The sequence below is a fragment of the Erigeron canadensis genome, chromosome 3, assembly GCF_010389155.1.
Source record: "Erigeron canadensis isolate Cc75 chromosome 3, C_canadensis_v1, whole genome shotgun sequence".
Classification (NCBI taxonomy): domain Eukaryota; kingdom Viridiplantae; phylum Streptophyta; class Magnoliopsida; order Asterales; family Asteraceae; genus Erigeron; species Erigeron canadensis.
In genome coordinates this window covers 10,391,993-10,403,106 of record NC_057763.1, presented here as the reverse complement: position 1 = coordinate 10,403,106, position 11,114 = coordinate 10,391,993, and the positions used below count along the sequence as shown (strand labels likewise).

At 34.5% G+C, this 11,114-nt stretch overlaps 2 protein-coding genes across 3 annotated transcripts; one reads left to right on the top strand and one right to left on the bottom strand.

The window, feature by feature from the left end:
- Positions 1–550: 550 nt before the first annotated feature.
- LOC122591339 (translation initiation factor IF3-4, chloroplastic-like) lies at positions 551–4,386 on the bottom strand. 2 transcript variants are annotated; one of them, XM_043763603.1, is made up of 9 exons: positions 4,104–4,385; positions 2,571–2,610; positions 2,424–2,483; positions 2,099–2,151; positions 1,771–1,826; positions 1,642–1,675; positions 1,245–1,317; positions 1,054–1,146; positions 551–869 (listed from the first exon to the last, which is right to left on the bottom strand). In XM_043763603.1, exons 1-9 carry the CDS (start codon positions 4,343–4,345, stop codon positions 732–734), a joined length of 789 nt encoding a protein of 262 aa, XP_043619538.1. In that variant the 5' UTR covers positions 4,346–4,385; the 3' UTR covers positions 551–731. The 2 variants fall into 2 exon arrangements, with proteins under 2 accessions (XP_043619538.1, XP_043619539.1); XM_043763604.1 differs by lacking the exon at positions 1,054–1,146 and having other exon boundaries at positions 4,104–4,386.
- A 4,062-nt stretch (positions 4,387–8,448) lies between these two features.
- Positions 8,449–10,017, top strand: LOC122591484 (probable carboxylesterase 18). Its single transcript, XM_043763749.1, has 2 exons — positions 8,449–9,042; positions 9,592–10,017. Exons 1-2 carry the CDS (start codon positions 8,449–8,451, stop codon positions 10,015–10,017), a joined length of 1,020 nt encoding a protein of 339 aa, XP_043619684.1.
- Positions 10,018–11,114: the final 1,097 nt, after the last annotated feature.

The window sequence follows — 11,114 nt, the reverse complement described above, 5'->3', positions numbered from 1 at the left end:
ATGGAGGCCCAAGTATAGAAGCCCAAGCCCTATTGTATTTAGAAGGCCAAGACATGATGAAAAAGAGACCTTTATTAAAAAGGGCATAACTTGAGCTACAGGACTCCGTTTTGGGCCTATGACCAGTCAAAACGACCACAAAAACGAGACGAATCGAGTTGCAAACAGCCAAAGGCGGTTTGGTCGGCCTTCGAGCCCTCAAACGACCTTTTTCTATGAGTTTGGGACATTTTTATTATATGTTTTTTCGGTTTTTCCGGACTTTGTTTTGCTTATAACTTTCGGCCCACTTGTTTTTTAGGGCCCATTCGAAATTCGCCTCTCTATTTATATGTAATAGAACCTAGGGAAATCATCAATTTTTCATAAATCAAAATTTCATTTTTTCCCTATTCACAACGTGTGTTTAGTGTGAGAATCCAGATTATCGGTATTCAATCTGAATCAACGATAATTTGAAGAATTTTTTTCCGGGTTTTCTTTGAATCAACGGAATCAATTAGTTATCTTAAATTTCCGTCTGAGTCAGTAACAAACTGAGCTAAAAACATGACGAACTTAACGGTTTTGTATAGGGATATGAACAATAGTAAGAAGTTTTTCCGATGAACATATGATACAAGAACTATACAAGATTTCAAAATACGTGTTGCTTTATGAACAAAGTGAAGATTAATTAGGAGCTCGTTTAGGTGCCTTAATAACATAGTCGCCCAATTTGATAGGTGTCCTTATATGCTAGCCGGAACTTCTTTCCTGGTTGATTTTTCCTTTTTCTTTGGTGATTCTTTCTGTACAGCAAGCTTGTTTGGAATCAATACCATGAACATGTTCTTGTCTCTTAAGTTATTGCTTTCCACAATGCCCAACTGCAATATCATTCAAACCTAGATAAGCGAATGCTTAAGCTAACTGTTTAACTCAAAATCATTCAATAAACCATAGTTACTTTCCATGTTTACAATGAATGTTTACAAAGAAATGGTGCTAAGATTTATTCTAGATGAAAATTAAATGAATGTTTATTAATTGTCTTTTAACTAAAAATGGTACCTCCCCAATGTCATTGCGAAAACGATTCAATAGTTCAATTGCCTTTTTTCTGAACTCATTTTCACGACCCTTTAGGTTCACTATAACTTTAACCTGAGTGCATTTAGCGTAAAAACTAAATAGGGATAAAAAAAAAAAAGTATCATACTGAAACTATGAAAAACAAACCATGTTGGAAAATCAAAAGAAACCTTGTCACCGTCTATAAGAAACTTCTTTGCAGCCCTCAAACGCACAGAATAATCGTGCACGTCAATGTTATAACTACAAAATAGAAAAAAAAAAAACACAATTTTTAGAAGATAATAGATAGTTAGTGAAGACCCAAATCCATTTCCCTCGTGCTATAGTAACGACTATTGTTGTACTAGCTGGATATACTATGAGGAGGAAGCTTTTTCATACCCTTCACCCAGTTTGAATACGATCACTATTATTATAAAAAAGGACTACACTAAACAATTATTCAGTAGTAGCCTTACCATTTAATTAAGAATAATATGTTAGCAACACCAAAAAGAAAGAACTTGAGGCATGCAAATTCTAATAAACTTTAGCTTGCCAGCGAGCATTAGAAAAATTTCTTACCCCATCTTGAGCTCCTTCTGATCCATGCGAAGTGCTAGCAACAAAGATCATACTATGCTCAACTTTTTATTTAAAGTGAAAGCTTTGAATAGTATAAAAAGCTGCACACGAGAAAAAAAAGGTAGTCACCTGCATTTTTCTTCTGCTGCTCTTTCTTCTTCTTTTGTTGCTCATATCTATATTTGCTGCAAAAATTGTGTAACTTATAGGCAAGACATATAATTGGAAAATCACAAAAAGAAAGAGTTTATAGACAGCTACAGTGTTGGTTCACAAAAGGATTGGGACTAACCCAGGGGACAAATCTTTTGTCCTTTTTCTTTGGCTCGGTTATATGCATCTATATATCTTATAGTGATATTATGACCACCTGTATCTTAATTATGCGGCTATATCATAAGTGCTGCAACAGTTTTGGTTTTATCAGTACAATAAGTGCATTGGAGATGAAACTTACTTGTAATCCATCAGCTTTACAACAGGGGGATCAGCATCTGGAGACAATATAACCTACAAAAATCATGCAAACACATTTAGAGGGAACAAGTCATGGAAAACATATAGTTCAAAAGAAATGAAAATGAACTGAATATTTCTAATATACATTCAAATAGTGTCGGGTTGTATCTGCTTGTTTGTTGGGCCTTTTTAACTCATGGTGGTATCAGGAAGATTAAGTGTGTAAGTGGTTGTTCGTGTAGATATGTAATGTACCATGGACTGTAAGTTTCGTGATGGAAACCATCTTTTAATAAATAAAAAAAATTGTAATACATACACACCAGGTCAAGTTCAGCATCTTCAGCCATCTGAATAGCAGAAATTTTGGATACAATACCAACCTAAGCAAAATATGCAGATTAGTCTCACCAACAATCCCATTGAACTTAACACTCAGCAAGTAACAGCAGATGTTTGCAGCAACTCACCATATTTTGCTGATCATCTATTAGTCTCACAGTATTTGACCTATTATCATCCAAAGAAAAAATAATAATACATAATACCGAAGCAGATAAATTGAAATTGTGTGTTTTAGATAATTTAACTTGCATATTGTTAAAACTTAAAAGGCATACATTCAAAGATCTCATCACAATTATCCTCATTTGTCTTAATTAAGACAAGAACCCACAACCTCTTGGTTGTTGGGTTACATGCTTGAGTGGAACAGGCATTAGGTGGTCCTAGGTGACAAGGGTCCAAAGATGAGGCGCTAGGTGCACGTCTCACATAAACAAGAATATGACATCCCTGTTTCTCCATGATATACTCTATCAAGTTAGTGCTTAAAAGTATTTATAAATCTTTCCTACATTACAAATTTCTTGAGATACTCCTTTTCCATACCAAAAGTACTAAAAAAAATGTAGTGAATATCATTGTTTCTTATTAACTACAATGCCAAAGGAAAAACAAGTAATCATAAAACTTCAGAGTAAGATAAACAAAATATTAAACATAGTTTTCTATTATTTGCAATAAACTAAAACTCTCCAATTTCACCTGTATGGATCCTATTCATTAAAAGACCATTAAATGAATTAACCCCCTTTAACAAACTCGCCCCTTGCTTCCGATGGATGGCTTTCTAACTGGCTTCCTCATTAGTAGACGACCCAATATAATCTTCAAGCACAAAAATCTTCCCATCACTTACTATTGATATTCTAGGTGCAAAACTAGGCTCATATGCGTTACAAGGTCTACTTACAAAATCCATTCATTGTTTTTATCTATTTCTTCCAACATAAGAGCATCACTACCCTGTACTTTATATAATATTAGCGTTCCAATGTCGATTGAATTTCAATCTATGTTGTGCATTCCAGATTAATGCACAATTCTACACCGTCAGCAAAATTGAAATGTGGTCATATGCTTAAAAGTTTAACTGGTGTCACCTTTTATGTCTCGAACAAATTACTAACAATTATGTAAATATATATGTATTCAAATACAAGGAATATGGCATCGCATCCAACTACTGAAAACCGAACTAGCATGATAATAAAACAAGGTTTCGGGCTATCTCTCTTTATTCTCTATTTTTCTATTTGTGTCTCAATCCCATCTAGAGTCCTAATGGGGTTGGTAGCCAGTAAAGTCTTTGACCTTAGGAGGATCCACCTGGGTTCGAGTCACACTTTCCACATTTATGGGGTTAATTAATAGGGTTTATTGAAAGACCTGGTTTCATTATGCCTGTAATATAGGAGTAGGAGTAGGATAAAATGTTGCTAAAACAAAAAATCCCCAACTAGAGTCTTCAAAAGCTAGGTGTGAGAGGTTAAGTTAAATGAGCATACAAAGGATGTTTGTTTTCATGCTTGTCGATTTATATGCTAACCTATGGTTCTTCAAACTAATGATTTTGTTATCAAACAATTGATAAAGGTTATCTCACATGGGTCTAAAATTCAAACAAATTATACCAAATACTGAGAGTAGTATATAAGTACCTAATAGAGGAGACATCAAGGGCTTGATCATCAGCAGCATCAGAATTATTATTCTGTTTGGAATCTTGTAAACGTGAACTACTACCTCCTCCATAACGGCAACTAATCCCTACATTTATACTCGTATTACTTTTAGAATTAGAATATTGAAGACTGAATGTAGAGAATTTTGGCTGAAAACTAATTATTGAAATTGTTTTTTTTAGAGGCTTGATAACACACTTGGTGGTAACGCTAGCCATAAAATTTTAAAACATTACAATCTATCTGTATGTAATATCAGAAGTAGGATGTAGTGAATGGGAGTCCCGGTGTATACTAGTGGTTTTGTGGGTCAGACCTATCCGTTTCTTAATCTTTGGCGTGATCTTGAGGTTTAAGTTACTTTAAAACAGGACATGTGTTTTTTTATCTTCCATACCATTATGATCATCTCCGACAACCATCGTAATCATCTCCGATCACCATCATGATTTTTCGGCCACCACGGCGCTAGAAAATTATGTGTAAATAACTTACACATGTGTATGTAAGTGTGTAAGTTACTTACATACACATGTGTAAGTTACTTACACATGATTTTCTGGTGGGCCCGTCGCCGGAAAGTTTTAGTATTTTTACAAAAAAGTGTTGTATATCGTAGTAGATGATAATGATGGTGGTGTGTAAGTTACAAAAAACACATGTCCTAATTGGTCCTAAAATAAGAGGTGATACTAAAATAACTCACTATATTTATATCTAAACTATATTATTTTAATCTAAATCTTAATCTTATAATATATATTATAAGACACTTGAACTAATAATTTATTAACCAATCAAATCGTTTAATTTCATAAAAGTGGCTCTCGCTTATGTCATCATTTAGATTAACTATAAATTAAAATAATCATAATAATCATTATCCAAATATAATATTATACTAGTATTTATCTTAATTTGTAAAAATAATTTCTTATTAATTTACACTTTTTTGTTTTCCATCTATAATTTATACTTTTTTAGCCTTTAACACTTGATTTATATTTATTTTTAGCCATCAAGTTAAGAGGATTTTTTTAGAACTTTTTTAAAAAGTTACAAAAAGTATTTATGTATAGTTTTTTTAAAGGTTTAATTGATACTCAAATCAAGAGTCTTAATTTTTATTAAATAATATAAAAAAAATCCTAATTGTTATCTAATTATCATAGTAAAAGTAACTGAAAATAAACATATTTGTGTTATAGGCCCGCATCATGATCTAGTATATATATTTGAATGTCAAGTATAAGATCACAAGTATGTTTATATTTTAATTCTTAAATATCTTTCATTAATAATATCATATTATGAGGACAAATGATTTCAAAAAATTCTATATAGAGAAATTATTGTAGCATGTGCATTGTGAATGACTACGACAAATAATTTAATCAATATGTCTCAGTTAATAATAACATTGACGAACCTATGATTATTGTATCACAACTTGCAAAGTATAATACTTGGAACCGTATTTTCAAAAGTATAAACTTTTATGTATTAAATATATGAAGATTTAATATTGATAATATCGTAAACCTCGTGTCCAGTGTTGGACACGGGTCTAAATCTAGTATCCATACTATATTATAAAGCAAATAGGGTTTTAACTTTCAACTTTTAATTTCAACAATATACACATGATAATACATAATGTACCATACATTAATGCCTACAACTTCTTTCTCCTCCATAAATCATTTTATTCCACTAATTTTTTTAAAATCTTTTATCTCAAAAACCGTACATCGATAAATTATAAAGTTATATGGGTGTTCTTAAAATTTCATGCTCTTTCATTAGAGATGTCATTCGATATACTTTCGACGAATTTTTAAATCCGAGGGCGGAACCCGTACGGCTAAGACATTTGGCTATGACACTCTATGATATATCACCTCCTATGACCGATCATACTCTATGACCCATCACCCTCACCATCTCACCGCCGCAACGCGTGGGTACTTGCTCTCATTTGTACAATGCACATATGAGAATTTAATAATTACAGGTTTAGCCTTTCTTTACTGTTCTCTGTCCATATTTTTCCACCTTTTCTATTCTTTATTATAGAGATTAGACGAAGTATCTGGTTAATCCCGGGGAAAAAAAAACTTTAAATTTAGTTATACTTCAATTGAAGGTATTTAAAAGGATTGATAATTTTCTTTTGAAATGGGAAATCTGTTGTAATTAAACTTATTGATCAAAATAAAAGCATAATTTGAATTTAAGACATCTGATAAAAATAACCATTAAGTAACCATTAAAGGGCCATTGGGTTAGTGGGCTATTGGTAAGATGTTAAACTTTTGAAAAATTCATTAGGGCAAGGGTACAGAGTCGATGCTTGGCTCTTTGGCTAGTTTTTGGCTCTTTTTTAGCCAATAAGATGTCGTCACGTGTTTTTTTGCCAAAAATTAGTCAAACTTTTCCAAAACAGAGCCAAAAGTGGTGGTGTAGTGCAACAAAACTAGCCAAAACTTGCCAAAATGCCAATGCGGAAATATTAAAGGTTGCCGGAAAAACGAATATAGTGCCCAGTTTTTAAAAAAAAATGACACTTGGGCTCAGAATTTGGGGGTCGGGAATTCGGAAGTCGAAGACGCCATGGCTGCCAACCCGAAGGTTTACCCGGCCAAGATACGCCCCGGATCATCCGAGTCCCATTTTTACGGGTGTATCATCATCGTCCATCTAAACGTAACACCGACAACCTAATTGTTCAACGATATCATCATCAGCATAATACCACTTTTCCGACTACCTATTGTTTTAATGGAACAAAAGATGGCAACACTACCAAGGAATAAATCCGGCAACGCTACGCTAAGTTAACCCTACCAAGCTAATCACAAACATGCAACTAACGGTAATGTAAATAAGATAAATATACATATAATCAAGCATAAGCAGCATCAGTTAACCGGAAAACCCAAAAAGGACTCGCTGAAAAACTGTATAAACCGGAAACCCAAAAAGGAGTCACCGAAAAACTGAAGAAACACCACTAAAAACCTCAAAAAGGAGTGACCTGAACACATGCAGCAACCGATTAAGCCAGAAACAACAATAAGGAGTCACTGGAAAACCGATTAAACCAGAAACCTAAAAAAAAGAGTCACCGGAAAAACGATTGAACTAGAAACCCCAAAAAAGGGGTCACCGGAAATGTAGCCAAAGAGCCAATGAAATGTGTCAATTGCACCCTTGCCAAACAACTAGTTGGCCATAAAAAGTGAACGTTTCTGGCCAGAAACCACCGGAAACCCCAAAAAGGGGTTTCAGATCTCAACCGAAAAGTGTATTGTACGATTGGAGCAGGCAAGTTTTTTCTGGCATGGATTCCGGCAATAGAAGCCAAGAAAACTATAGTATTTGCCTCAAAATCGAAAATCCCTAAAAAAAAAATTAGGTTTCCGGTGAGAGAGCTTTTGGCACAAAAGCCAAAAAAACAATGGTCACATAGCACGCTCTCAACGTTCACAAGGATTAGCCAAATGTGGCTAATTTATATAGCCGATAAAACTTGCCAATGTTTACCGATACACGTGCTACAAGGAAGCCAAGGAGCCGATAGAAGCCAAACTAAAGAGCCGAACAAACTTGTCTACTGCACCCCTTTCCCCTTATTATAATCTCAATTTGCACATTTGTAATAGTGAATTATTTAAAACCAAGGGTTTTTGTTGTATGTGTTGACCAGGCGATAAGAGTAGCCCGTGTTAAACCCAGTTACAAGGTTGAGTTATGATCCGGCTAGTCAACAAGTAGGTTCAAGAGATACACTATGCGTCAACATTGTGTCAATTATATTGAAGCCCAAGTTTCCACACTTCCTAGTTTTATGTTTGCTTGTTTTCAAGTTACTTCATGTATGTTAAACTTTTCAAGATCACATTATTAATAATATGTTAAACTTTTCAAGATCACATTATTAATAACCATAGGTCAGAGTATTGATAGGTTAGGTTGTTTGGGTCAGGTCGGTTATTTCATTTTTGAGAATGATAAACTAACCCATGAGGCCATGACCCAAATCGAATAAGGTTCAGGTTATTTATGCTTGGGTTGTTTAAGTTGGATTTTGGGTAACCTAGATTATATAATGTGGAATACGTCCCTCTTCACATGATTCATTGATCAATTTATGTTAACAAAACGTATATGCATATGTTATAGGAAGGTTCGAACAAAACATATGCATCACCAATAAAAAAAAAACAGAGATAAAACTAGAATGCCCACTTCTACTTAACAATTAAGTTGTTCGATCACTCTGGCTCTTGATTCCTTTCTCCTCTCATCTTTCCTTTCAATGGAAACTAGAGTCAAAACTCCGAGTTCCCCCTCCTTACCATGGAGAACACGTATTTACCTATCCTTTATCTCCTGGGCAACAGACGCAGTTAGCAAACCAGACGGCACTGTCAACCGTCGTTTCCTCAGATGCCTTCAGCCACCGATCCCATCGATTTCGATACCCATCTTTGGTGTCAAGACATACGATGTGGTCATAAATCCAACTAGCCAGCTTTGGTTCCGCGTATTTGTCCCAAAACAGCATGTTGTTGAAGATCTACCTCTGATTATGTGCTTTCATGGGGGTGGATTTGTCTATCTTGCCCCCAACGTAAAAATCTATGACACTTGGGGCCGCAGGATAGCAAGAAAAGTGCCTGCCATTGTTGTTTCTGTTGGTTACCGTCGTGCCCCAGAGCACCGATACCCTGTACCACATAACGATTGTTTTGACGTGTTGAAATTATTAGACGTTGAGGAAAATAGATCAAAATGGCTACCGGAGAATGTTGATATTTCACGTTGCTTTCTCCTTGGTGATAGCGCGGGTGGAAACATAGCTCATTATGTTGCTCAAAGAGCATGCGAATTTAACTTCCAACGACTTCAGGTGCATTTTGCCTAGCTAACTAGGCGTACCACTTTAATTTTCCTAACCTTGTATCCTCAATTTTTTTCAAAATTTCAATAGTCTTATTGGTTTTGGTAAAAAAAAATCAAGGATGATATTAATTTTGCATACAACAGCCACACAATGACCAAATGTTTCGTAGTATACAACATACATGTGATACTATACTCTTTTTGCATTAAGTTCTTGTTACTGATCAAATTTAAGAAAAAATTCAATTATATACATTTCATCCGGAGTGTTTATAAACATGATATTATAACAGGAACAATTCGTGAGTTTGGTTAAAGGTTTATCAATAATATGTTTAATTGAATACACGAACCATTTCCACAAGTCCGTTGCTAATTCATGTCACTATCATATATTAACTTTCATAAATCGTTTCAGGAGATCTTGATTTTTTTATATCATTGTTATTAACATCTACTTGTCATCTTAATTGTTGTTTGCATCTATTTTCTAATACACTTTAAATTGCGTCATTTAATGTTGGACGACATTTACTAACTCTTATGATATTTGAAGGTAATTGGTTTGATATCAATTCAACCATTCTTTGGTGGAGAGGAGCTAACAGATGCCGAAAGAGAACACGAAGGAACTCCCCTAGTGTCACTGAAGCAATGTGAATGGTATTGGAAGGCTTTGATGCCGCCAAGTGAAGGAAACAATCGTGATCATACAATCATCAACGTGAGTGGGCCGAATGCAATGGACATATCAAAATATGATTTTCCAGTAACCATGGTAGTTGTGTCTGGATTTGATCCTCTAAGAGACTGGCAAAACAGGTACTACGAGTGGCTGAAGAAGTCCAAGAAAGAAGCATATTTGGTGGAGTACCCAAATATGTGTCACAGTTTCTATGTCTTCCGAGAGGTGCCTGAATCTGAGCAACTTTTGTCAGACGTAAAGGACTTCATTCACAAAGTGTGTTCGAATACTAACTGATCAATATTACAAGTTTAACCATATCAAAATAGATAAGATTATACACTACTACAACTACAGAAGCCGTCTAGTTTTGTAATATGCTGTTAAACAAGCCAACCAAATAAAAACATGAAAAGGTATATAACTTGAACTTATGAAGCATCGTTTGTTTTGAAAACGTCAGAGTCAGGATTTGAACTTGTTACCTATAGAAAGGCAAAACTGCTCACATCCCTTTTATACCACTAAACCAACAACTCATTGGCCGGTAGTCGTTTTTCTTTTTCTTTTTAATTTGTAATATATTAGATTTGATAGTAGAATCTGTTGGGTTATATAACAATTTATCAAATCAAATCACAAAGCACGTAACGAAAGATAGATCTATGTAGTTGATTAATTAACCAAAAAAGAAAGCGTGTACCTTTAATTTGAAGAAAATAAGGTAAGAAACTTTATGAAAGGTTTAAAGTAAAACCTCTCTACGATTACACACACGACACTAGAATGTATGCGACTATGCGTGCTAGCACTTGATCACAAACCGGCAATGATTGGTTTCTCCTTTTACCTTGCTTTGATCGAAATCACCAAGAACCCTAAAAGGGATTTTATTTTTGGTCCTTAGAACCGAAAGAGAGAGAGAGAGGGAGAGATTTAGGTTTTAAAAAACCTTTAGAATTGTGTATTAAAAACAATTAACTTAGGCCTCTATTTATAGGATTAGGTTAACTTGATGACCAAGTTTAGGGTTTGGAAAACCCTCGTTCTCCTTGTTTCAGCTGTCCCCCCCCCCCCCCCTAGAATTGTGTGTTAAAAACAATTAACCTAGTACCGTTAACTATTAACATTTTAACAAACGACCGTTAGTTTTTCGTGATCTTAGTTAATCAATAAATCATATTAATTATAGCAATTAATTATAATTACACTTTTGTCGAGACGTGTGACCCCGTAGACTTAAATACTTTCCGGACATACGTTCATTTTACGTGATCATATACTAACAGCTCCCACTTGAGCTCGTAATAATTGAAGGTAATAACATTGGTTAGCGTCTAGCAACACGCCAATGCTCCCAAAAATATTTAAGTATAGTTTCTTAAAGTATATTT